The sequence below is a fragment of the Grosmannia clavigera genome (assembly GCF_000143105.1).
Source record: "Grosmannia clavigera kw1407 unplaced genomic scaffold GCSC_173, whole genome shotgun sequence".
Lineage (NCBI taxonomy): Eukaryota > Fungi > Ascomycota > Sordariomycetes > Ophiostomatales > Ophiostomataceae > Leptographium > Leptographium clavigerum.
This window is the reverse complement of record NW_014040765.1, coordinates 56,619-82,205: the sequence shown is the minus strand read 5'-3', so window position 1 is coordinate 82,205 and position 25,587 is coordinate 56,619. Positions and strand designations below refer to the sequence as shown.

At 54.5% G+C, this 25,587-nt stretch overlaps 11 protein-coding genes across 11 annotated transcripts; 6 read left to right on the top strand and 5 right to left on the bottom strand.

Moving 5' to 3' along the window:
- Positions 1 to 465: 465 nt before the first annotated feature.
- Positions 466 to 1,338, top strand: CMQ_7123 (decapping enzyme; the record flags this gene model as incomplete). Its single annotated transcript, XM_014314128.1, has 1 exon — positions 466 to 1,338. The coding sequence occupies one exon, from the start codon at positions 466 to 468 to the stop codon at positions 1,336 to 1,338; it is 873 nt and encodes a 290-aa protein (XP_014169603.1).
- Positions 1,339 to 2,080: 742 nt separating this feature from the next.
- On the top strand, positions 2,081 to 3,196 carry CMQ_7245 (uncharacterized protein; the record flags this gene model as incomplete). Its single annotated transcript, XM_014314250.1, has 1 exon — positions 2,081 to 3,196. One exon carries the CDS (start codon positions 2,081 to 2,083, stop codon positions 3,194 to 3,196), a length of 1,116 nt encoding a protein of 371 aa, XP_014169725.1.
- Positions 3,197 to 3,412: 216 nt separating this feature from the next.
- CMQ_7445 (uncharacterized protein) lies at positions 3,413 to 4,730 on the bottom strand (the record flags this gene model as incomplete). The annotated part of the gene is made up of 2 exons (XM_014314450.1): positions 3,413 to 3,555; positions 3,623 to 4,730. The coding sequence occupies 2 exons, from the start codon at positions 4,728 to 4,730 to the stop codon at positions 3,413 to 3,415; spliced, it is 1,251 nt and encodes a 416-aa protein (XP_014169925.1).
- Positions 4,731 to 4,900: 170 nt separating this feature from the next.
- On the bottom strand, positions 4,901 to 5,495 carry CMQ_7288 (uncharacterized protein; the record flags this gene model as incomplete). The annotated part of the gene is made up of 2 exons (XM_014314293.1): positions 4,901 to 5,189; positions 5,260 to 5,495. 2 exons carry the CDS (start codon positions 5,493 to 5,495, stop codon positions 4,901 to 4,903), a joined length of 525 nt encoding a protein of 174 aa, XP_014169768.1.
- Positions 5,496 to 5,992: 497 nt separating this feature from the next.
- Positions 5,993 to 6,318, top strand: CMQ_7044 (uncharacterized protein; the record flags this gene model as incomplete). The annotated part of the gene is made up of 2 exons (XM_014314049.1): positions 5,993 to 6,064; positions 6,103 to 6,318. 2 exons carry the CDS (start codon positions 5,993 to 5,995, stop codon positions 6,316 to 6,318), a joined length of 288 nt encoding a protein of 95 aa, XP_014169524.1.
- A 1,637-nt stretch (positions 6,319 to 7,955) lies between these two features.
- CMQ_7367 (glycoside hydrolase family 72) lies at positions 7,956 to 9,750 on the top strand (the record flags this gene model as incomplete). Its single annotated transcript, XM_014314372.1, has 3 exons — positions 7,956 to 8,072; positions 8,141 to 8,969; positions 9,050 to 9,750. The coding sequence occupies 3 exons, from the start codon at positions 7,956 to 7,958 to the stop codon at positions 9,748 to 9,750; spliced, it is 1,647 nt and encodes a 548-aa protein (XP_014169847.1).
- A 751-nt stretch (positions 9,751 to 10,501) lies between these two features.
- On the bottom strand, positions 10,502 to 12,651 carry CMQ_7579 (amino acid transporter; the record flags this gene model as incomplete). Its single annotated transcript, XM_014314584.1, has 9 exons — positions 10,502 to 10,776; positions 10,849 to 10,905; positions 10,967 to 11,262; positions 11,325 to 11,743; positions 11,874 to 12,006; positions 12,059 to 12,100; positions 12,165 to 12,214; positions 12,294 to 12,329; positions 12,403 to 12,651. The coding sequence occupies 9 exons, from the start codon at positions 12,649 to 12,651 to the stop codon at positions 10,502 to 10,504; spliced, it is 1,557 nt and encodes a 518-aa protein (XP_014170059.1).
- Positions 12,652 to 14,448: 1,797 nt separating this feature from the next.
- Positions 14,449 to 15,222, top strand: CMQ_7229 (uncharacterized protein; the record flags this gene model as incomplete). Its single annotated transcript, XM_014314234.1, has 1 exon — positions 14,449 to 15,222. The coding sequence occupies one exon, from the start codon at positions 14,449 to 14,451 to the stop codon at positions 15,220 to 15,222; it is 774 nt and encodes a 257-aa protein (XP_014169709.1).
- A 167-nt stretch (positions 15,223 to 15,389) lies between these two features.
- On the bottom strand, positions 15,390 to 17,242 carry CMQ_7460 (lipase, class 3; the record flags this gene model as incomplete). The annotated part of the gene is made up of 2 exons (XM_014314465.1): positions 15,390 to 16,509; positions 16,575 to 17,242. 2 exons carry the CDS (start codon positions 17,240 to 17,242, stop codon positions 15,390 to 15,392), a joined length of 1,788 nt encoding a protein of 595 aa, XP_014169940.1.
- A 1,379-nt stretch (positions 17,243 to 18,621) lies between these two features.
- Positions 18,622 to 21,899, top strand: CMQ_7549 (uncharacterized protein; the record flags this gene model as incomplete). Its single annotated transcript, XM_014314554.1, has 4 exons — positions 18,622 to 18,630; positions 18,754 to 18,867; positions 18,967 to 19,919; positions 19,976 to 21,899. 4 exons carry the CDS (start codon positions 18,622 to 18,624, stop codon positions 21,897 to 21,899), a joined length of 3,000 nt encoding a protein of 999 aa, XP_014170029.1.
- Positions 21,900 to 23,180: 1,281 nt separating this feature from the next.
- Positions 23,181 to 25,329, bottom strand: CMQ_7206 (transcriptional effector; the record flags this gene model as incomplete). Its single annotated transcript, XM_014314211.1, has 2 exons — positions 23,181 to 24,352; positions 24,420 to 25,329. 2 exons carry the CDS (start codon positions 25,327 to 25,329, stop codon positions 23,181 to 23,183), a joined length of 2,082 nt encoding a protein of 693 aa, XP_014169686.1.
- Positions 25,330 to 25,587: the final 258 nt, after the last annotated feature.

Here is a 25,587-nt window from a genome sequence, read left to right as displayed (position 1 = left end):
CCAAGGCCAATAGATGAAAGGAAGTGGTAATGAAACTCAGGCAGCAAACCCCGAATGTGTAGCAAGAGAGCCGGATGCGGCGATGGCAGAGAGCCTGACTGGTAAGAAGCTGAAGGGGTTGCTAAAGAAAAGGTGAGACATCATTAGCACGTCTTGGACACTGTGTTTGGGTGCAAGAAGCACCGGGTTACGATGCGAGCACACACCGTTTGTTTGCACGGTGTCGATAACACGTTATCGCGTCTTTCGAGATCATCTATTGGTGGCAGCCCCACCAAGCTTTGTGGCAGTTGTTGTGGATGCGACGACTACGAGCAGCGAACTACGAAACACAGCACGAGGCGAATATTGTTTGAAACGAACGCAGACTTCCACAACTTTCCGCCTTCACGACAGGCATTGCAGCCAGAGAACCTGTGAGTGTTGCACAGTCTCGCGTCTTTGTCGCCAGACGGCACAGACAAGATGAGCCGCCAGACGCCAAGGAGGAGTCGGCATCAGCAGAACCCAAGCGGGGGTGGCGGACGCCGGGGGCAGCAAGGGGCAGCAGTGGCGGGGCCAGACTATGAGACAGGCTACGAGCACAGCGGCAATGGCAACGGCAGCCGCAGCTACACGGACACGAACGGGACGGGACAGAACGATGCAGACGGGCAGACGACGATGCTGACGGAGCAGCTGACGGGCATGAACCTGCAGGCGCTGCAGCAGTACGAGCCCAGCATACGGTCGATCCTGTCGGTGGCGGCAAGCACGGTGGTGTACGTGCTGAACTACGAGACGGGTGGCTGGGAGAAGCCGGAGCCGCAGGTGGAGGGCACGCTGTTCCTGTGCGAGCAGGAGCCGCTGGTGGTGGGCAGCTTTACGCTGCCGCGTGCATGCGTGTTTGTGCTGAACCGCAAGGGCCTGTCGAACGTGGTGGTGGACCTGGCTCGGGTCAGCGAGGCCGAGGTGACGGCAGATCTGATCACGCTGCGAGTCGACTGTGGTGGCAGTGATGCGCGGACGCTCGACGAGAAGCCGATGCCGCCCGTGCTCGGGTTTTGGATCCACGGCGGCACCACCAACACGGCGAGCACGTTCAACCCCGACGTTGTGCTGCAGTGCTGGCATGCCATCCGGGCAACGCTGGAGCTTGCTCTGGGAACGGCAGAGACGGTGGAGACAGCGCCGGTCCTAGACGCGGCAGAGCATGCGGCAGCTCTGGAGATGACAGCAGCAGGCGAAGATCCAATGGGGAAGGCCACGCGGGCTATGGGACGGCGGCCGGACATTTACGAGCTCGTCGCCACGGCGCAAGGGTCGAGCGGCGGCGGGCAAACTGCTGCGGGCGCGTAAGCGACACGTGACCGACATTTTGGCCACAAGAGTGGAGGACCAAAATTCTCAGGGGTTACGCTGTAAAGCCTTTGGGCTCCTTGAATCCAGTGCGTGAGCACGATGATACCACCATACGATTACGAGTACAAAAAGTACGGATGAGGATACCCGCAAACATGTCTTACTACTTTCGTCTGTCGGGCGCGGCTGACAGCACCTAGCCGCGAAGGATATATCTTACGGATGTCCCAACCGAGTCCCGAAGTCCCAACCGAGCCGAATTCCTGCACGTACAAAAAAGGGTTGTAACTAGATACCAATCAGAGGTTTGATGGAAACTTCGGGGTCTTTGGAGCCCGGCTTGCGAAGCCTATTAGCAACGCCCATGCTATCTTGATAAGACGCGAGAGAGCTTCTTGGCTCTCGTAAGATTGCATGCTGACACCGTTTTGAAGATACTTTGGCGCTTTGTCCGTCACGTAAAGTGTCGCTGCAGACAGACGTGCTTTACGACCGGAAGCTCCTTCATGTTGTACTTCCCGTATTCTTTGCTATCCCCTTTTCCGAAATTCTTTATTACTCCTTCGTCTTACCCCAGCCAACTTGATGGGACTCATGTTGCGAGGACTCCTCTTGTGAGGCATCCATATATATATATATGATGGCCCCCCTGCACTCCACAACCTCCTTGTCGTGTTCAGTATGATCCATCACGTGTCTTTCTCGCGTCGCAACAGAGCAGCTCGTCCTCCCAGCCAGCATGTCTACGGAGTCTGTCTTGGATCTTTGGCGGTTTGCGCGGCTGCCCGTTGAGCTGCGGCTCAGAGTGTGGGAAGCGGCCTGCCCGACACCATCAATGCAACTCTTCGACGTGTGTCTCCCACCAGAGTTGCCACAGACAGAAGAGGGTGGTGACTCGGCCCTCCGAGAGTTTGTGGCAACAGATGAGGAAAGCCGTCGGTGTGCGCAGGTTCAGGACGCGATCTTCTTCGACCAGCACCGTGGAGAGCAGCAGCAGACGTTTCCTGACCCTTCCATGTACCGGCAGAGGATGAGGCTAGAGGCGGTGTGCTTCGACGCGTCCCTCGCCGTTGCGCTGCCATCTCTGCCAAGACGTCCTGGTGGCCGGGCTGCGTCAACTTCGGCTGCATCGCCGTCCGCGGGCATCTTCACGAGCGACGTCAACACAGTCTATCTGCCGGGGCCGCGCCGTCTTGTGCACTACAACAACCAGACAGATGTGCTGCATCTGTGTTTTCCACAGCGAGAGAACGCGTCAAGCGCCACGACAGGGACCGCACCAAGAAACCGCTGTACAGTGCTACGGACGGCCGACAGCGGCAACAGTCTCGATCTCGGCAGCCTGCTGGGTGCTCGATGGAGCGACGAAGCGGCCGAGACCATACGGACGGCAAACCGCATTGCTCTGGACGCGGGCGATATGGTCGCCATGATCAGCAAGATGGCTAGTCAGGACCTTGAAGACGGCATTATGTTCCTAGCCTGTATGCTGCAGCAGCATTTAGAGGTGCTGTACCTGGTGGACTATTGCGTGGGCCGGTGCCAGTGTTGCGGACGGCAGCAGCTGGACGCCTGCGCGTCAGTTCGTGCTGGCGGGACCCTACGTGCAGGTCTCCATGGTAACAGCGAGGGAGTTCTCGGCGACAGCGAGCAGCAGCGGCAGCCCGATGTGATCTGGGGTGTGAAGCGGACATACCGCGAGGTCCTAGACTTGGAGAGGCTGAGATGGACGAGCAGTCACCTGGCATACCAATTTGCGCGGGCTATTGGCGATGCCATCCGAGAACAGCAAGCGTTTGGAACACAACCAGGGCAGTTTCAGGGGGTACGGGTTTTGGTCGCTGAGGATCAGTAGGCTGCAGCGCGGCAGCCGTTTTGGTTCGCTATTTGCTTTCTCATCTGTGCTGTTTTGCTATCTAATGTCACGAAGCGTGCAATACAATTTTTTAATTCCATCTGGCCGTTTGGCGACATCATTCCGTCTCTTTCACTGGTCCTGTGATGTCCTGTTTGTTCCATGTGATTCGATAAGACGGATTTTACCCCAGCTCCCTCAAGGAGAGGATGATTCCTACGAGTCGGGTTCCATGGAGTCTTCGATTGTGCGTCTAGGCCTGGGCCTCGACGTTTTGTGCTTCTTCTTCTTCTCTTCGATCATCTCGTTGGACTGCTGCGCCCAGTCGTCGGTGAAATTTTCGTCATTGCTGTCGACCACTGCGACAACCGAAGACCGGTGTTAGCATGGCCGATGACCGGCAAGTTCTCTTTGAAGATTTCCTACCTCGTCGTGCAAAGTGTTCCAGCAGGTCTTCGTCGGTGTAGGTTCGCCAACGGTCGTGGTATTTGCAGCCGCCGGTGTTGAAATGGTTCCAGGCCCGCCTGTTATGGAAAGGATGGGCACGGAAGGTCACAGCCCTGAGGTCAGAGCCACGGTCGCAACGAAGCACGAACCATCCCGGTCCGAGAAGATGGTGCTGGAAGATGAACTCGTCACCCTGCACCTCCCAGGAGCTGATGGGAGGTCTCTTTGGCTGCAGGTGGCCGTGTGGCATGGCCATGGGAGCAGAGGCCAGAGACGGGACCGCGGGAAAGACAGAAGGAACAGCGGCCGGCTGGATGCTCTGGGATTGTCGCGGTGCAGGCATCGGTCGAAAGGCAGCCGGTGGGATGACCTGCTGCTCGACGGCAGACTGAACAACAGTCGGCTTGATGTCCTGGGGTTCGTGCGACAAAATGTCTGGCCGATAAGCAGCTGACGGAATGGCCACCTGTCCAGCAGAAGGGGATGACTTGGGCGCCAGAAATGCCGACATGGTAGACTGTCGTCTGGCCAGTTCTGGCTGCCTTCTGGTCGGCTTCTTTCCGGATACAGGCAGGTGGTTGGAAAGGCTTCGACCGGGTCTCTGCACAACTGCAGGCGTGAAAGAAGCCGTACTGGGCTCCTGGGCCTGGCGATTGACCGGGGCTGTCTCGGCTCGCTCTTGGGTGCTCTCATAGTCCATGACATCGTCACTCTTTCTGTTGTCGGCAGTGCTCGGGACTGTCTGGGGGTTTGTACGCGAGGCAGGTCCGTTGCCAGCGAGCACTAGGATCTGGCGAAGATCAGTGGGAACCATGTCGTCCAGACCAAGGGCTCGCATCTGAGCAGCCCTTTGCTCGCCTTCGAACAGAACCATTCGAGAAAGCACGGCGGCTTTCCTGGCGTAAAAGTCTGTGACGAGACGGCGCAGTGTCTCGGCGGCTGGCTTCAACAAGGCGTCGGACTGATCGCAGACGGTCTGAAGCTCGCGCTGCCAGTTGGCCATGCTTCGATTCAGCGAGCTGGTGCCGACATCGATATCGACATCGACATGGGCTGCCCCAACGGCTGGGTCTATTGGACGAAACATGTCGAAGGGTGGGCCTAAAGGAAGAAGATGGAGAAGAGCTGATATGAAGCAAAACAAGGTGAGCAGGGACTGAGAAGAGCGCGGCTGCTCGCCTCGAAACAGTCGGCACTATTATTCCCTGTTTCGGCGAAACAAGTGAATGAGGACGCGTCAAGACAGCAACCTCCCGGCTACAAGTTTGAATTATAGCCAACGATGCCCTCGGCCAACACTGCAGTGGAGGCCATCTGGCCATCTTCCGCCGAAGCACAGCACACAGTAACTCGACGGCCGATGATGCCGTTGTTTCCGTGTCGGTCGTGTCCGACATGCAGATACAGCGGCTGCTCTAGCTGCCGGGTGACGGGGACATGCCGAGCAGAGACGGGCCGGTCAGCCAGGCTGGATTCCGGCCACAGCGCAATGGCACCGACACTATGACCGCTGCAGACATGTGGCGTGCTGAGGTCGCCAAACTCGCTGTGAGCGGACGTGCCTGTCAGCAGCGAGATGCCACGGTGCCCTTGTGTCCGGAAAAATGACTGCTTACTGGATGTTCACAAACAGACGGCAGCCCTGTTCACCGGCCAGCGATTCGGACGGCGAGAACCGTAAGTGCGTCGCCAGCTGGCAGTCGTGGTCGGCATCGTTGAAGAAGACGATGCTTCCAGAAAAGCCTTGCTGGCCAGCCGGGCTCCGTGGTGAGGTTTCAGACAATGGGCTCAGCACTGCGAGGGCACCAAACCGGTCACTGCAGTCCTGGGCCAAGATGTCTCCGCCACACATTTTGAAGGGTACGTTGGCGATATAAAGAGAACGACAGGTTGGTTGCTGCTTTACTCCTGGTCGACAGTGGCAGCTCAGCGGTGGCTGTCGACCGATTATAAGCACGACAGATCACAGAACACGGCGGTCTTTCCCCCGTGACTAAGATGAACCCCTTGTGGTTTTCCCAAGTCAGCCCCAGAGGAAGTGCGGCTTCGAGATGGTTTGAGCAAGTTTGCGCGAAATTGACGCCAACCGTCCGTCAGCCAAAAAAGCCAGCGACTGCTTGGCTGAGGCTACTGGCAGACAACGTTTGTCCAGAAACACAGTTCTTTCTAAAGCTTACCATAAGCGCCACCACCAGGACCATGTCGACAAGACTAGAAGATCACCAACTAGGAGACAGCCGGGAAGAGGTATCTACGCGGCCGTCAACAAGGCCGTCAAACTCCGTCTACTGTAAGCAGCGCCGGCAGAGAATGGTAGCCTGAGAGAGTCTTGGACACCTTTGAGCAGACATGGTCGCGAAGGCGCAGCAAGATGTGCAGCTTGGATCAGCAGCTCCATTGAACCCGTCCTCTATCGACATCGTAAGTTGCACCCGACAGGAAGGGAGACTGACAAAAAGCTAGCTGATCTCTGTCGCCACAGCGCCCTCGCAGCAGCCCGACCCAACAAGGCCAAATGCGAAGGCGTCGGGCGTCTGCTCGGGCATGGCTCCGACCTTCACGCAGACAGTATGATTCCAGTTGCTGCTGGACCTCCACTGGCAGCAGCGAGTTCCACTATGCCCGTCGTGGCGTCTTTAAGAGCTATCTTACAACACCGACACCTGCTGGAGTAAGCTCTACCTTTGACGGTGGCGCAGCATCAGACACAAAGAACACAGAACGGCCGGGCGGCTACGCTTACGACGTACTATGTAAGCAACGCACACCGTCAAAGCCGGCAAGACAGAGAACACAAAGAGTGCAGTGGATGCCTTGGTTTGGGACTACGACGTATGGAGAACGAATCGTCAAAGGGTGGTAGCCAAGGGGCGATGGAAAAAGGATCGTCGGAAGACGGAGAAAATGCAGTTCTGATCATACATAGTATGGGGTAGCGCCAAGGTGAGAGCCAAAAATCGGTGTGTTCAGTAAAGCTCTGGGTACGGAGTACTCTTTGGCATGAGATACAACCTGGGAGATACTTGCCATTTCCCACACACAGTGCCAAGTATTATGCTGTTGCACTCAACGAGATAATCTAATATCGATCCCGCTATTCATCGCGGCCGTTACAAAGGGGGGGCGGGCCATGGATGCAAACAGAAGTGGACAAGCAGGCGGAAATGCCAAGACAATCGCCGCCTACGAAACCAAGCGGAGGCCGGAAACATTGCATGTAACACTGGCCTCTGCCAAGGCTTTGAGCACGAACAGCAGGAGATCAGCAACGAACGGAGCCCTCCGTACACGTAAGATATGCTTTTATGATAGGAATCTTCAGCTGCGTCATACGGAGTACGCGTGCGTCGTCGATGCACCGGCAGCCAATTGCAATTTATCATCCTCTGTACGGAGTACGGAGAAAGATATCTTACGAGTACATAGTACAGACCGCTGCTACTAACGGATGTGCGCTCCGTATTGCCGCGACTTTGCTTTGTGCACCAGCTCGCTCCTTTTGACGCGCGGCATGTCCGCGCTAAGTCCGTCGCAATACGAACCACCTGGAGAACCTGCATTCTTCAGTGCTGCCACTGGATCGCTGCTCGTTGCCAGTGGAACCCTCCCCCTATTGGTACAGTACGGAGTACTTGCGTCGTCTCGGCCTGGTGGGGCCCTCTGTCACTCCTTATGTGCTGTACGATAGCAATGTCTCAGTTGCCATCTGCTGGCACAGTGCATGGAGCAGCCGGCAGGCTCGACCCTACCATCAGAAGATACGAGCAACACTCCCTCCGCCGACGAAGCCCATGTACCTGCTCCACTCCTCGTGGGGCCCTTTCACAGTGTGCAGCCCGTCTCCACCTGCTGCGCCTCGCATCAAATCTCCCCTGTCCTGGAACAGTCGGTCGGCCGATCCAATGAATCCACCTGGTGTGGCATACGACTACGGAGTACGGCGCGCATCAACATCACCACCAGATTTTTCCCCTTTTTTCTTTTTCCTGTTTCAGCCCGTTTTCTTTTTCTCCCTCCGATCGGCTCTCATCTATCCTTCCGTCTTCTCATCTTCATTGTCTCTCTTTTTGCACACCCGAGCATTCTTCTTACCAGGAACGGTCGTTTTTGGTGAATGCTACACGTTTTTCTTTAAACCTCTTTTTCTCCACGTCTTTTACCTATTCGTACGCTCATTCAGTCCATCTTTTCCTCTCTCCGAGACGACCGCACGACCTGCCGTCCTGCCCGTCCGCTACCTGCCCGTTTCCGGAATTTACATCTCATTCTACAAATCCTTCTCTGGACCTTTTGACCGTCAACAATCGCCAAGATGGGTTTCAAATCTGTCGCACTCTCCACGCTGCTCCTGCTTGGTCAGGCCGCAGCAGCCTCTACCACGGCTTCGGCTTCGACTGCTTCCACCTCTGTCGAGCCGATTATCATGAAGGTGAGATTCCAGCTCTTCCGACCGTCTGGGCCTTCCGTTGCACATGCTGACTCCCACTCTCTATCTAGGGCACCAAGTTCTTTTTCAAGAACGGCACGCAGTTTTTCCTCAAGGGTGTCGCTTACCAGCAGGACACGGGCGCCGCCGGCACCACGACCAGCACCACCTTCATCGATCCTCTCAGCGATGAGTCCAACTGCGAGCGTGACGTGCCGTTGTTGAAGGCCCTGCACACCAACGTCATCCGCACGTACGCCATCGACCCGACGGCCGACCACAGCGCCTGCATGAAGCTGCTGGCCGCGGCCGGCATCTACGTCGTCTCTGACCTGAGCGAGCCGTCCAACTCCATCAACCGTGACAGCCCGGCCTGGAACACGGCCCTGTTCAGCCGCTACAAGGCCGTTGTCGACGAGATGAGCCAGTACGACAACGTCATCGGCTTCTTTGCCGGCAACGAGGTCACCAACAATGCTACCAACACTGATGCCTCGGCCTACGTCAAGGCTGCCGTCCGCGACACCAAGGCCTACATCAACTCCACGGTTTCCCGTTGGATGGGTGTGGGCTATGCCGCCAACGACGACGCTACCATTCGCGACAAGATGGCCTACTACTTCAACTGTGGCGACCAGGAGAGCGCCATCGACTTCTGGGGCTACAACATCTACGAGTGGTGCGGTCAGAGCACCTTTGTCAAGTCCGGCTACCAGACGCAGGTTGAGTTCTTCTCCAACTACTCTGTGCCCGTCTTCTTCGCCGAGTACGGCTGCAACACGCCTAGCGGTGCCGCCGGTCGTATCTGGGAGGAGACCACTGCACTGTACTCGAGCGAGATGACCGATGTGATCTCCGGTGGCATTGTCTACATGTACTTTGAGGAGACGAACGACTACGGTAAGTTTTACACCGCCTACTGGTTTCTCGTCCTATCTCTGTTCTGCATCAATTTTCTAATAAACGGTTCTCCACAATAGGTCTGGTGACCGTTGACGGTACCTCTGCGTCTACCCTGGCGGGCTACTCCCGACTCAAGTCGGTCATCGCCACGGTCAGCCCCAGCTCCACCGCCATGAGCGCCTACACTGCAACCAACAGCCCGGCCTCGTGCCCCACCATTGATGCTTCGTGGAAGGCTTCGGACACTCTGCCGCCCACCCCTGACAACACCACGTGTGACTGCATGTACAGCTCGCTGTCCTGCATTCCCGCCACTGGCCTGAACTCGAGTGCCTACGCCGGCCTGTTCGGCCAGGTCTGTGGCCTGAGCAGCAGCGCCTGCGCTGGTATCAACGGAAACACCAGCACTGGTGTCTACGGTGCCTACATCATGTGCTCTGCTGAGCAGAAGGTCGCCTACGTGCTGAACGAGTACTACAAGGAGCAGAGCTCTGCTTCCACCGCTTGCGACTGGGACAGCCAGGCACAGGTTGTCAAGGCAGCCTCCGTTGCTGCGTCCTGCTCTACTCGTCTGGCAGCAGCCAGCTCTAGCAACAGCTATGCCGCCACTGCCACTGCCAAGGGCACCAGCACCAGCAAGACCACCAGCACCAGCAAGTCGAGCAGCTCGAGCAAGAGCGCGGCTGCCGGCAACCCGATGCGCAGCTTGGGTGATCTGACTGTTGGTCTGTACGTGGTTGTTGCCATGCTTGCCGGTGCGAGCATGGTTCTCCTGTAAGTAATCAACGATTCACGTTGCCGCGGATTGGTTTTCTTTGGGGCGGGTGCATGTAGATGTGCATGGACGCCACCTGGCCGTGTACGATGGAAGAGACGCGGATTGGGAGGGGCCTCTGTATCTGGTTACCACGTTTGTCTTCCGTCCTTTTCGCCTTGGTTTTTGTTTTCAGTTTTCGTTCACGGTGTATCTTCCGTACATAATAGCTTAAGCTTTTTTTTTTTCCTTTGCATACCTGCTGTTGAGTGAGGAGTGCTTGTGGAAACTGCCGAGACCGAGTAAACATAAAGCGGCTTTGGTTAACAGGTTGATCATTGCACATATGCGATCCAGCTTAGCCGGTTTACTTGTGCGGCGTACCCCGTACTAGGCATGTTGGCAGACGAAGATTGTCTAACAACGATCACGAAATGTAAAACAAGGGGGGGGTTCCAGTAGCCAAAGGGTGTTGCAGAGATGAGAACACGAAAATCCCGGGTTCTTAAAACTGTCGATGATGCACTCACCTGCAAGAGCTGTGGTCAGCAGATCGAAAGACATTCGATTCTTCACGAGCTTCATCGTGAGAAGTATTCGTCCACTCTGGCTGTTTGGAAGCCAAGCTGATAACCAATATGAAAGCAAGCCTCGTCAGGCTGAGAAGGCCAAAAGCTTCTGGGAAATAAAATATTGTGGTAAAATGACAGCACCTCGTGGCCCTTCCTGCAATCTATATTGCCGCCTTCGCAACCTGATCATGACAGAACTTCGTCTACAGTCCATTGCTGGCACAACTAAAGACGCCGCCTACTTGACCCGCATCAAACGCGTCAACGATGCTCTGTACACTTGCATACGTTCCTGCAGTGAGGAAAAATAAGCCGATCAAAATGATGAAAACGTTCAGAGCGGCGAGCAGTATTCCGCTGACATTCCGTTCCTTGACGAAATCCAAGCCGCCGTCAACTTTGCGCATGCGTAGGTAGGCCACGCCCCAAAAAATAAAACCAAAAAAGCTGTCGAACAAGGACGACATAAGCGACAGAACTAGATACCGAAAGAGTCAGCACAAAGGTGTTAGGGCGTCCAAAAACACCGATGGAAGAGGTCATCACGTACGATCCGAAAAAAAGGGAATGACTTCTGCAATGATAAATGCAAGGATCCAGGTAGCCACTAAAAGCTGTGTTAGTGCGCTCGATCAAAGGGAGTGAGATACCAGTTGAATATGACGTACGCAGAATGAGGGCCCAGACGGACCAGCCAAGAACAGTGTGCTCGCTCTTGTGGCGAGTGTTGTCAAAGATTCGGAAAAAGACAAATCGAGCAGACACAGAGGCATAGAGCACGCCCAGGAAGATAAGCGTCGGAATCATAAAGGAGAAGGCGACCTTCTTGTAGAGCGGCTCCAGGGAACCAAAGGCTGGTGCGGTCATATACTGGTTTCCGGTATATGCATAGACAACGCTGCCGACTATGCTGAAGACGATGATTTCGGCAATAGTACAGGCCCATAGTGCCTTGGGAAATTCTCTGAGGAGATGAGTATTAGCAATTTGCGATTATATAAACATTGATGCGCCATTACGTCTTACCTGGGGTTCTTCATCTCGGCGATAAAGCTGGGGAGGGTGATCTGTCCGATGAACGTGTAGCTGATGTTCATAAAGGCATTGAGACCAGCCACAAAAGTGGTACCGGCTACAGGAATGGCCGTGACGATAGGATTACCCCCAACGGCCTTCGTGCCATCAGCGGCAGTGAAAGATGGGCGTGGGTCGTAGCCCGCAGGGTGCTTCTCAATGCCGGCAAAGATGGTGGCCAGCAGAACAGACACGAAAGTAAACAGAGCAGAAGCAGTTCCTAGCTTGGACAACATGCTAAAGGTCCGAGGCAGCGAGCACAGCCAGCAGAGAAGAAACATGACCACTCCAAAGCTGACGGTGCGGCAGGCAATGCTGTCGGACTCGGTCATGGTGTTCAGGTACTTAGCACCAACAAGCACATGGAGGCCCTGTCCTGGTTAGTTGACGGATGGGGCGCGTGGAGGCAGAAAAGCGTGTCCGTACCTGGATGAACTGCGGAGGTGTTAGCCAGGAAGCAGGGACGATAAGCTGTCACACATGAAACATTCAAAAGCTTACAGTATTGTTTAACAAGAACATGAAAGCCGTAGCATACCAGGCCCACTTCTTGTTCCAAAACAGCATCTGGCCAATGTCGCACACGTCGCGAACCTCGGGGTGACGCAGACAGAACTGCCAAAGCACAAGAGACCTGCACATCGTTAAACAATTATGTGCAAGAGATGTTGGGTGCGGTAACTCACGTGTAGAGGACAAAGGCAGCAACCACAACAGTTAAGATCAGGCTGCAGGCAGTTAGTACGGACGGCCAAGTGCGATGGGAGGGCTATGTGGCCATGTAACGCTTACCCAGGCACAAGTCCAAGGACACTATAGGACCATGGAAAGCTCATTATGGCCTTTTAAGATGTCAAGAGGAACATGGTCATCATTGAGAGTTGTCACAAAGGCGAGAAAGCAAGGATAATCAGCACTTACAAGGCAGATATACTCGGAGAACAGCAGAGCGGCAGTCTGTAGAGAGAATGGCAGGTGATCAGCAACTAGGATGTAATACACCCCGTGGTATTGGTTGTGGTGCGCAGACCTTCTGCCAGCTGCAGGTGCGGTATTGTATGGCACATCCGTCTTCTTGGGCAAGCTGCTTGTTGAGGATGGCAGAACTACTGTCATCCGTGTCGGAATCGGAGGCGCTTCCATTGATGACGGGACCGATGCGAGGGCCAACGTAGACTCCGTTGCCACCGAACCAGGCAGCATGACTTCTGGGGACTGCAGCCTCGGTGTCGATGTCGACGGTGTTGTCGCGTGACTTTTCGTCCTTCAAGCTTTCCATCTTGACCGTGAGGCGACAGGGAGGTCTAGCAGGGAATAGAAAGAACTATGGAGGTTTAGGTGCTGACTCGGCGTTGTAGCCAGGATCTTGGACGATAAAACAGAGCAACGACTTGCATGAAACCTTAATCCTAGGTAGACTTCTCTAGCAACCGTATATGTAGCAGAAGATGAAGTCGAGAAATCATTTAGTTGCCAACGAAGTCTTGTTATAGCTAGCGAGCCAGCAAGGTGCGGTACTATCTTGAGCCTGCAACGTTTTCAATCCTGTTAGTAATGGTATCAAAGATTTTCTACCTATGGGCCAATCGGACAAGCCCGAAAAGCCAGCAGAACTCCATTGTGTGATGTCTGGGATTATGATCAGCGAAGACACCTACCGTACACAGTGTGTGTATTGTAGCCGGGTGCTATCTATGTCCAACGACGAATCGTCTTTCGGGAAATCCCTCCCTCGTCAAATGGCTTATATATGTGCTCCAAATTTTCGAGCCTTAGGAAATCAGCAGCAGCTGAATGCGACTAAAATCATGTTGGATCAGTGTTGGCATCAGTTTTGAGAGTACAAGCACGTGAGAGCCCATGACATCAGCAGTACGCGGCTGCAGGTTTAGACGCCTGACATAAGCGTGGAAACAGGCGCATTGCATGTCGTAGCACGTGTACTTGTATGTACACGAGCATATTACTTAGTTCCGTTACAGGTCAACTCCCAACTTTGCCCCCGAGATGATGTTAGCGCCAACTTTACTTGAAGTGCTAAATAGTGCTGCCGGGGGGTTCGTAAGCAAACCAATAGCTTGCCGCAAAACGAGCGATCGTCTTACGCGGGATGTATTACGCCATACAGGCTAAAAACAAAGCTTCATTATGCTTCAAGGCTTTACGATAGTATGTCTGAGATCAGATTCTACAGAAGCATCCGCTTTTGTTTCCTCCTTCTGCTGCAACTGCACTATCTGCATCTGTATTTGGGCGCAAAGTGAAGACGCTATGTCCACTGTGGCTGTGCCATCCTCAAGCCACAGATCGGGCCGCTGTGGGTTGCTGCTGTCTCCACCGTCTGTCCAGCCTGATGCGAGTCTGCGCTGGAATGTGGCATTATGAGGCTCGTGATCTCTGCGAAACAGCGGGCATGTATGGCACTGCCACCCTGGCAGCCAGACCCACGGCAATGCAATAATCCCAGTCCTCGGCTCCCTCTCCTTGTTTAAATGCTGTGCCAGTTCAGGCTCTGCCTGCCTTGACTTCAATCGATCATTTTTCATCAACGCAGTAAAGCATGCCGTTCATAGCAAATACCCCTGAGTCATTGATAGCGCGTTCCGACTCAAGGAACGCAGCAACGACATGTCGTGGCATTACCTCCGCCGGACGCCCGTGCCGACGGCCTCTCGCTACCTCCCAGACGCCCGATCAATCCCCGTACTCACGAGGGGGCAGCAACACAAACGGCGATGGCCTGCACACTGATGAAACTGGAGAAGGGCGTTTCTACTGCTGGCAACACAAGGAGCAAGCTGTCACGTCCAACCAGTCTGGCCCGGGTCACCACGCTTCTCCAACAACGGCCCTAGAGGGACGATCGAGCTTGGACACGTTGGCCGACCGCCTAGGGCTGATGTCTGTCGGCTCTGTCCACCGGAGGAACAGCCAGTCAAAGCACGAAAAACCACACCTACCTTCGCCAAATTCCAAGGGTCGGTCTATATTTTGCTGCTGTTTTCAGCCCCCCATCGACGAAATACCCGAGCCACCTCCCCGACCAAGCCAGCGGCCACCGTCCCATTCTGGACCCATGAAACAGCAGCATTTTCAGCCAACGTCAACATCAAATACTGCCGGACATCATCCTCCCAAGAACTCCGATCACCCTCCTGCGTCTTCCGCGGCACACCAGATAGCGCAACACGCCTCGCTGGTGCCGCAAAGTGCTTCGCCCCAGACGGCTTCGCTGCTGATGGCCGAACTGGCCAAGCCGATCTCCCAGACAGACGAGGCGGGCTATATCTACATGTTTTGGCTTACGCCAGAGTCGGGTACACCTGCACCAACGGCCTCGGCTGCCCGCTCTTTGTTGGTGCCGTCAGGACAGCCAATAACCGGAGGGCAACGCCGTGGCAGCGACGTGCTAGAATCATACGCAGCTGCACAACCAAAGACAAGAGGCGTTGGTGGTGGCGGCGGCACAGGTACACTACTCCTCAAGATTGGGCGTGCCAACAACGTCCAGCGGCGGCTGAATGAGTGGAAGCGGCAGTGTGGGTACGATCTATCCTTGATTCGGTACTACCCTTACATTTCGTCGGCCTCGGCTACTTCTGGCGACGGAGATCCCAGCACAGCTCTGCCACGCAAACTACCGCACAGCCACAAGGTCGAGCGGCTGATTCACATTGAGCTTGCTGGCCGGGGGCTACGGATCATGGACGGGGAAAAATGCCCGGCTTGTAACAGAGAGCACCGTGAATGGTTTCAGGTGGAGGCCACTCGCAAGGCGGTGATGGAGGTGGACGAGGCCATTCGGCGCTGGTCAGATTGGGACGAGGGCCGTCTACGGGGAGCCAAGTGATTGATAACCAGCAAGAGAAAGATACGTGCGAGATGGTACGTATTCTACGCCGTATGACGAAATGACACAACAGAATGCAGCATAGGCAGGTCAAATTAGATTACGGTAGAGAAGCATAGCCCGGTTTAGAAGAAGGAATTGTCACCTTTTCACACCAGTCTCGATAATTAGAGAGAGTCGCAGCCATTTGCCGTGACTGCACCAATAGCAAGAGTCTCGATGCGCCCGGCATAGAGTTTCATGGTATGGTACGTCGGGTCGCCCCAGATAACTTCCCGCAGCTGCTCGTCTGTTGTCAACTGTGCCACAACGCCGTCGTCCAGCAATTCTTCGATGGATCTGTGTCCCTGACCTATTGTCTGGGCTGGACATCCTGCGCGTAGCACGATCAAACGACCAGGGTTACTCAGCGTTGATTGTGGTACCTTCCACACTGGTTTCAGTCCGCGAGATCTGCGAATATCGTAAACAAGTTGGTTGGTGTGGTGAGCATCATTGCACTTCGCATACTGGTGGTGCTTGTTAAGCTTAAATGGCCGACATGGCCGCAGTGGACTCGCCGCAGTTTCTGTTCTCAGGTCTTTGATACCAACCCCGGAGTTTCCTTGGTCATTTGGTGTTGTTTTGGATATTGGGCTGACGAATAGCTCAAGCAAGCTCTTCACGTATGCTTTGTCGGCCCTTGCTACCGGGTCTCCTTCGTTGATAATACTTAGAAAAAGATATTTGTTCAGGCCTTTTCGGTCCGGATTGGCCAAGGGCAGCAGCGATACAGGTGGCGTCCCGAAAGTGATGCAGTGGATCCGACGGAACCGACCAGCAAGAGAGTTGAGCTCCGAGCTGGCCTGTTGTGAGATAGCCAGCATGTGCGAATAAAGCAACGCCGCAACGGCACCACCGGCCGAGTGCCCCGTGATCAGAAGGGAGTAGGAGGTACGCCCCTCTTGCAGGAGTTCGCGGAGCCGCTTGGCAACGGGTTGAATCATATTGCGCGCCACAGAAAGGAAACCGGCATGACAGAGGTTGCCCGGGTCGTCAAGAAAGCCGGCTGGTGAAGTCGGCGCTACATTCATGTTTACGGCCCAGTCCATAAATGTGGCCGTTCCGCGAATGGCGAAGACGATTGTTTTGGTATGATCCATGGGAACAGATCTGATAACCATGGCTTTGGTACCAGTGCGCCAGTCTGCATTGACGTGAAAATACCGCTCAGCCCCTCGTGGCTGCTCATATACGCAATCCGAGTACTTTGCAGCCAGGCAAAGAAGCGGATACGTGTTTACATATCTGAAGTGGCAGTGTGGCGTTAGAATGAGAAACAAAAAACACGGTGGCAGGTGTGCTACTCTTACAATCTTAGAGGTGGCAGTTTGGAGTTGAGCTTTGAATTTGCATACATGTCCACCTTTGCAAAGTAGTTTGCAGAGATCGACGGCAACGAAGTCGCAGCAGGCTGAATCTTCAATGTTGGGCCATCCCCACCCCCATCATATACAGGTGTCGCTTCGTTTTGCAGGTATGGAGAAGTCTGCGGGTAAGGCACTAAACCATGTAACGGGTAGCCTTCTCTGCCCGTGTCCAAGCCGTGGTCGATCGATGTGAGCACGCTGTCGAATCCGGACGACAGTTGATCATACAGCGTCATACCCTTGTGGACGAATGTCGGACCAGGGGCTTGAATAGCTGATGGTCGGTCGTCGAAAATATGTGGCATGTCCATGGGGAGCAGATCTGTGGCTAGGTTGGCCACCGAGCCCAGGTTCAGCTTGGCGATGCAACCAGTACTGCCGGCGAGGAGCTTTCTTGGGCTAGCAATACCAGGAGAACTTGAAGGCGCATTGATGTAGTAATGTTGATTTACAACAACCGAAGGAGGCTGAGGCGGTAGATAATATGGCGTGTCCTGGATATGCCAAGCTGGAACAGTCGCAGGTCCAGCTGCATAATTAAGGGTCTGGCTTCGAAGCGGTGCGTTGCTCGCGTGTTCTTTGCCCTTCCGGGATGAGCCGAGCAGCTTCATTGTGGTGGTTTATTTGGGTGGTGTAAAGTGTATGTATGTCGAGAGGCAGACGTTCTCATGGCGGCCTTTTATTTGGACCTCCTTTTGGGGGCTTAGCCCCGGGTTCCGATAGGCGCCCGGCTGGGGAGATACGACGTACGGAGTAGACAAGGCTTTCGGTATACGAAGATGCAGCGATAGTTAAGGAGGTTGGCATTTTCATGTAGTTCAAGCCTATTGGCCATTTCGTGTGCTTGCACAGCCGTCGAGATCACCTGGTCACCTATCCACGCGACATGACCGGTCTCCGTATGCATGCACATAGACGTAAGAGCGAGTGTGTCACTGGAGTCCTACCCTCGCGCTCTTGTGGCAGTGCCTAGAAATAAGCCTTGCAGCTTAATTTGCCGACCTGTTCGAATAGGAGCTGCTTCGCCACGACAGGAACCGGATCTGAGCTAAGCACTGCCAAAATGGTGGAGTCTTGTGCCATGTGTAGATGGCTAGCATTGGAATTTATCGTTGAGGTTGGCAATGAAAGGTTGTTCGGCCGATCACAATCTCCCACAATACATGGTAACACCGAAACTCTTTGGGATGGACAGGAATGATTGAAGCACCGAGAGGGGACGCAAGAGGTACTCCGTACATCAGAGGTAACCTTCCCTATAGAGCACATACGGGACTTCCGAGCGTACAGATGTTGTCTTTATTGTGTGTGCTCTACGGAGTCCAGGTTTTATAAGTTGTATCGCGTCTTGCTTTAATAATCCGAAGATCTATTGATGTGAAGAAACACCATACAGAGTCGTGAACCGCAGGAGTGGTGCCTTCTTTACAAAAGCAAAGAGGGCATACGACATACGGCAAGAGCCGGTACAAACTAAGAGAGCAGAATGGCACGGTCGTCCTGGTACTCCGTAGAAGAGATGAAATGCAAAGATACTCGTCAGCCAAGTAGTACGACGTATGTACGGAGTACGGAGTACAGCATACGGCGTACTGAGTAAGTTAAATATTCGCTATACCCCACCAGAACCTGATCCGGACTAGGGTGAAACTTAGTCATCTTTATAATGCTGCTGCCAGATCTGCAACACGACTCAATAGTTTATGCACGAAGTGCATTCGAAGCCATAGTTGAAAGGGGCTTCGCACAACCGAGAGCACGAAAGCCCACCAAATGCGAGGGGCAGCAACGTGGTGAAAGCCAGTGCTACGGTCGATATTGAACCGAAGTGACCGACCTGACCGGAGGCCGAGAACGCCGGCAGGAGAGAAGCGGCCTGATCTCACGATATACAGTCGCAGGACGAAGCTTTTCTCTTCTCCTTTTCTTAACATGCCACATGAGGAATCTGCACCTTGACTACCGACCGTCGCGATGACCTGAAGATATCATGGATTTTGTACGTTACGAGGCTGCTACGATCTTACGGCGTCGTGTTGTGAGGCTGACACGCTGCCACACTGCTTCGTCGTCACGTCGTCACGTCGTCATATTTGTCTCTTTTGCTGACATCCCCCCGTAGTGGTCGCGACTGTTAAGCCACTCGCCGCTTGCGGCTGGCAACTCGAGGAGGGACATTGCCAACGATCCGCACCGGCGGCGTTACCGCTTTGGAAAAGAATACGACAAGCTCATTGTAAGCATCAGGCATCGATGTGCCCAATGAGGTGCCAATAGCCGTACATTGAGCGGCCAAGATCGCAATCGCGAGCTGACAGCCTCTCTCCATGTGTAGCAAACATGGCGCAACGCCTCAAACCTCACCCACGAAAACAGCGCTGCTGCCAGTGTAGCACGCCAGATCCGAGAGCTGACCGACGTCCTGCAAGACGAGTCGCGCCGGCCACTCCCCCACACATGTCTCGGCTTTTCTGCCGAGTCGCAGATGTACGTGCCGATAGGCAGGATTGCGGCTACATCTCACAACCTAGCCATCATCCAGGAGGCCGTCTACTTCTTTGGCACCCTGATCGAGAGCGAAGATGAGTCTTTCGTCGAGAACTACACCTTTGCCTCCAGCCTGACGACCCTCTTTGTGCGTGTCACCGGTACCAATGGCATCCGCCTCGACTCCGAGACCGAGACCAAGGTTGTCGAGCTGGCCTTCAACGTCACGACCAAGATCCGCCTCAAGCCAGACATGCTGCCGGCATGGTTCCACACGAACCAGGACCAGAAGCAGCCCCAGCCGCAGTCTGACGGCGAAAAAGAGCCAAACAGCCACGAGCGGTTCAAGGGAAAGACGCAGCGGCAGGACTTTCCGCTGTTTTACATCTTGATGGACTACATCCATTCTGAAGGCAGGGTCGGCGACTTTGCACGGACCGGCCTGCTCTATATCATCGAGGCGGCTTCGGCCTCGGTCACTCTCGAGCAGTGGATTGTCGAGAGTGACCTCAGCACGCTTATGGCCACCGGCCTCGGCGCGCTCTACAGTCAGCTGAGCCGCAAACTCGTCATTGACCATCCCTCCAACGGCCTGCCACCCATCCTGGCGCTGTCCGATTACGAGCATCCACAGACTACGACTGAGATCGTCGGCTCATGCTCCCCCGACTTTCAGGTCCAGCTCGAGACCTTCCTCTCGCACCTTCTCTTCTGGCAGGATGTTCTGAATCACTGCCATTCCGTCGAGGTGACGTCGACACTTCTCGAACACTTCCAGGTCATATTTCTGCAGCAGCTCCTGTACGCGGTCTCCTCCCTCCTGTTGTCTCCCCTGTTCTCCCGTCTAACGTCTCCAGATATCCGTCTCTGCTGGAATCATCCGACATCGACGGTGGCTCGTCCGTGGCCGTCTTGACTTACCTGCGGAGAATTCTCGAGTCCCTCGACCATCCCGATATGATCAATCTCATTCTTCACTATCTCCTTGCCCTCCCCGATACCTTGGGCGCCGGAAGGTCGGCCACCAAGAACGCTGTGAGCGCTGCTCGCAAGCGCAAGTCCATGGACCTTGCCACCATGATGGCAGCCAAGGCTGACCTCACTGCCACGCCGATTCTCTTCAACCTGGTCGACCTGATCTTGGCCTGCCTGAAGTCCCACAGCCAGCAGACCATACATGTAACCCTGCAGCTTGTCTCTGTTATCCTCCGACGTCATCATCGTCATGCTCTTATGACTCTGCTCCGCACAGAAGCGCTGCCCGTTGGACCGGGCACACATCGTACCATCGGCGCCCATCAGCAGGAGGTGGAGTTTTTCATGTCCATCGCCGGCTCCATCGGAGGCCAGGGCAATTTCGACGAGGTGTACGATTGCATCCTGAGGGACACGGTCATTCGGCTGGAAAGCCATCCCTGTTCGCTAAAGCTCATCGCCCCCAAGGTCTCCGCCAATAGCCACGAGCTTCCAGCCATTCCAGACAGCCTCCCTGGTGCGCCTCGTGACGTTTCTCGGCACACCATCCGCGCCGAGGACCCTCTGCTCAACACTGTCATCGATCGGCTCGAGACCTTTTTCATCAATCCTATTGACACCAATCTGTCTCTGACAGAAGCTATTCTTGACCTTGCTACCTGCGGCTTTGTAGCTTTGGAGGGCTGGCTAATTCGTCAACCAGACAAATACGTGTTCGCTGACAACGAGGATACCACGCCTTCCATTGACAATTGCGACTTGGATTCGAACTCTGCTGCATTTGCTGATCTCGGCGGACCTCTGGCCATCAAAAACTGCCGGCGACGCCCAGCCTGGACCGGCCTTCCGCGTCTTTTGTCCGTGCTGCAGGCGCAGTTGGACCATGTTACTGCCTATCATCGTTCCATTCCTCGGTTCGGCGATCTCCTTCAGGGACGACGTGACGCATTTCAGGCAGCAGATTCGGCCGGGTCACAAGCCGCGCCATTTCCCAAATATTACAAGAACAGTAACCAGACCACACCGGTCGTTGATCGCACCAGCATCGACGGCCAGAGGAGTGGCTCGCCGGTCCGTCTGTCTGCACTCGAAGGCTTTGCGCAGCGCATCTTTTCAGAACTGGGCACTCCGAGCCGGTCCGCGAGCCCTCGGGGCAGAAAAGACCCCAACAGAGCTACCATCTCTGCTATCGCTGTTGGCGGGAGCAGTGGCATTGGCGGAAGTGGAGGCAGTAGTGTCGGTGTCTCCAGCGGCTACGGGTTTGCTACGCCCACCCCGACGAGGCCCGTAGGTCCTCCCCCTAAGGAGTTTCCGCTCGCTGTGGACAACACGTCACGAAGGGCCAGCGGTCCTGCCAGGCCGTATTCGTCGAACAGCCAGCGGGGGGAGACCGGGTTGTCAGACGGTCGGGATGGCACAATTGCGAGTCAGGTGGTAGCTTTCCAGGCCGTAGACCGCACAATACTTGCACGTCGCGTGGGCATTCCGCCTGCTAAGAATCCTGTGGCACCCATACCTCTCAACTTTAACAAACAGCCCCAACCCCAACCAGATGCGACAGACTCCAAGAAAGATGACGACAGTCATGGGGACAGTTCGGACGATGCCACTGATGACAGTGTGAAGACAGGCGACGACAGCGAAATGCCGGGGGTCGGGCTTTCTGCGGAGGAGGACGACGAAGAAAAGACCGTCACGGTTTCTCACATTCTTACCAACACGGTGATCCTTCAGTCTTTTTCGCTTGAACTGGCGGCGTTGCTGCAGGCGAGAGCCGGTCTCTTTGACGAAGTGCGATTTGCTTGATAAGCAAGACGAGCTTGCGGTCATATCCTTTTTCTTATTAGAGGCACACTTATGGAGGCTGGTCCTGATTCCTAGAGGTGTACTTGATGCTATAAAGGGGCTTTGGGTGTCTCCAAGTCACTCTGGTCGTGTTTTGCGTTACCCCGTTTCTCTGAATTTTATCCTTGTTTTTGGTTCCTAGATCATGTTCATCGCGCTAGAATTCTTTGTGCAGTGGACATAGTAACAGCATACATATCAATATCATTGAATGTGTGAGAATGATTTTGATTGACGTAATGTTTTAGGAGCAGGACTGAATAGCACGGAAAGGCCACCTCACTTTCAGCCAATGGGATAAAAAAAAAGGACAACGTTGAGTTTTACCTCCCATAATTGGGCGTTTGTGCGAGTTGCGGCTAGGGTGCCAAAACGACACTACGACCAGAGGTAATGGTTCCCAAGACAGGTGTCATAGGGGAGACGGGCAATATTAGCAGGATCAGATGGTAATGCCCATTTCTCCGCATACAACGGACACAAAGCTTTCGGAAGGAGTGCGATGAACCGCTGTCGAGATATGTAAGCATAGCCGGATAGCCAAGAGCAAAAAATGTGATGATAACAGAAACAACAGTATCCCAAGAAAAGGAGAAAAGCAGTCGTCGCCCAGGCGCTCGGTAATATTACAAACATGCCCACGCACTCACGCGCCCTCTCCCTTCTTGGACACACTATCCAATCATAAACGGCCACCCCTACTTGAAGACATTCCCTTCCTGTCTCCCTTCCTCTCACCCCCTCCCCCAAACCCTACCTTTCAATATATCTCCCTACCCACAACAGTACCAACCCCGTACAGTGGTTTTCCGTGTATGCGATATAGACCGTCCCGACCAGAAGAGCCAGTGCAAAGTTGTATACGCCAAGTCCTTTCCTCCATCCAAGCTCGCCGCCTTAGAATCGGCACAGGAAGCGATGACAAGAAAGCTTTCAACACAAAGCAGAGACTCTTCCGCCTCTTCCGCCCCCTTACCCTCCTCTTTCGGAATTGGGGTGTGCGCTCTGCCTCGGGTTCAAGTGCGATCCACACATCGGACATCCGCAGCTCGACAATGGAGACGACCTTTCCAGTCGCCAAGAACACCAGTGCCCAACGCTGAAACCAAACGTATCCCGGAAAAGAAAAGAGGAAAGCAAAAAAGGCAAACGTGTCATCCCCTTTCCCCAGAGTCAGAAGCAGCGAGATGTCCGGTCCCCCGACAGCTGTTTGCTGCTCGCGGTCAAGTCCTGGTGTGGGTCTCAGGCAGTGATGCTACCCTTTTTGTCTTTCCTCGGTTTGATCACAATATCGGCCATGATTTGGATGTGGTCGGCAGGAAAGTGATAATTGGGGAAACCAGGTACGCGCTTGAGATATTCCGCATCTGGGCGACCAAGTACCTCCACCACTTCCAACGTGTTGGTCGTGTACCAGATATAGTCGATTACGTTGGCAAATCCGGGTGTGTAATTGGTGAAAGGAAGCTCGTCCGGAGTACTGGCAAGATGCTGATAAGCAGACTTGAGACTGAAGGGATGCTCGATGCCATCTCGCGTGAAGTTTCCGTACTGGTATTTGCCAAGCTCGTGATGGTCCCGCGGCAGCCGACCCTCGCGAAGCAGTTCTATGACACCGCTATCGGCTGTCGAATTGTAGTCGCCACACAGGAATAATGGTAAATCTGTGTTGCTGCGGTATTCTTGGGAGGGCGCACATTCGACTTGGACTGGGTCAGCCCCGGCTGTGCCCGGTATTTCAATCGCCTTTTTGTCCTTCAAGGCTGGCCAGCGGGCATATTTCTCAGCCTGTTTTGTCACGAACTCCATGATTAAGGCCGTTTGCACAATCTTGACATCGGCGAGAGTGCCCTCCCAGCACAGGTGCGCACTGACGACGATCATGCGGGCACCGGTTCGGCGGCTCTCGAAGAAGCCTACTATGGCGATGTTGTCCTTGGGCATGACTCGGTTGAATATGTCGTGCTGTGTCTTCATGTCCGGCCGGTTGATGGCGATGGCCTGAAAATCGATAAGTTGCTTGTCTAGCAAGACAAACTTGCTTCCCTTGTAAAATATGGCGCATCCGTCAACGGTGGCTGCATCCTTCTCTGTCATCGTGCGCGCTTTTGATCGAGGGTAGTGTATCGATCTATAGTCGGCCTGGGCCAGCTCTGGTCCAAATGTTTCACGCAGCGCATCGGTGGTGATCTCCTGCAGGCATACAAAATCTGCATTACGGTAGCGGATTTCATCCATGATCTTCTCTTTGCGATAGTCCCATGCCAGTGCTCCAGACGGAGTATAGCTAAACACTTGAGGTGTAGCGTATCTTTCGCCTAGAATGTTCCAGGAGAAGACCTTGATATGCTCAAGGGCCGGCGATACATCTTCCTGGACGACAACAAGTTTTCGATCATTCGGCGGCGGTGGAACTGCAAGAAATTCGCTGTCAGCAAGACTCTCCTCACATCGGAAAGGGACGGAATAACAGATACATACTCGGTGGCTGCTCTCGGAGATAGACGATCAGGGACTTGGTGCCCTTCTCTATTATTTCTTTTTTCAGTTCTGGGTCGAGAGGGTTGCCTTCGATACCGAGCATCTCAAGCATGTGAAGGGAACCAAGTTCGTAAGGAAGTGTCCGAATGTTGTTGTTGAACAAGAGCAGCTGCTTGAGAAAGGTGCACATCCCCAGCTCCACTGGCAGTTCGGATATTTGGTTGTTGGAAGCTTCCAGCAGCCGAAGCTGTCGTAGGCTACCGATTGCGGCTGGTAGGACCGTCAGCTTGTTCGAAGCAATGTAAAGCTCCTGCAAAAAGTCGTAGTGAAACAGTTGGGGTGACAAGGCACGCAAGCCTTGGCCGCTGAGGTCCAGGTTGTGCCAGTCCTGTCGCCTGTTGGACTTCTTTTCGATAGTCCAGGTTCTCCGGACATCTTCTGCGTCGCCGTCCACGTTAAGGGACGAGTTATTCAATATTGGCGACGGGCCACCGATGCCTTTATTTTCGCTTGCTTTCAGGCGGGCGTAGTAGTTGGCCTGGTTCTGCTCGACCATGGCAATGTTGGCGGTCTCGGCCTCCTTGTGCATTCGAAGCTGCTCGGCCCAGTGCTCGTTCATTGGGGTCTGCTGTGCGGCTCGCATAGCTGCGCTGTGGCCGTTCTGCAGGCCGTTTGAGAACGGACCGACGTTTGACATGACGCCGGCAGAGTAGGCCGAGTGATGGGCAAGGGCAGATGAAGCATTGTGGGTGACTTGGTCGGCAGCTTGCAAGACCTGATGGTGCTGGGGAATGGCCTGGTGCTGGTGGTTTCCGGGCTGCTGGAAGCTGTACAGCATGGGCATGCCGCGCCCGGTTGGGTTACCGTTCAGACGGGAGCCATGGCCCTGTTGGTGATTTTGGTTGTACATGCCGAGGGTAGAAGACTGGCCGCGAGAGCCGGGATCTGGAGATTTCGTGGGAGACAACGGCTCAGCCAGGAACTGGCCAAGGAGATTGTTCAGGTGGGAGTCGGAAGAAGGTGGTGGGAGGGAGTTAGCGAGATGATGGGGTAGATATAAAAGGTTTCCAGCCTGCAAATAACGGTAACCATCTGCCATCTAGTTGTCATGGATAGCACCACCGGCGGAAGGGGCTAAGACAGAAGCCGTTTGCTTGCGTCTGGTATA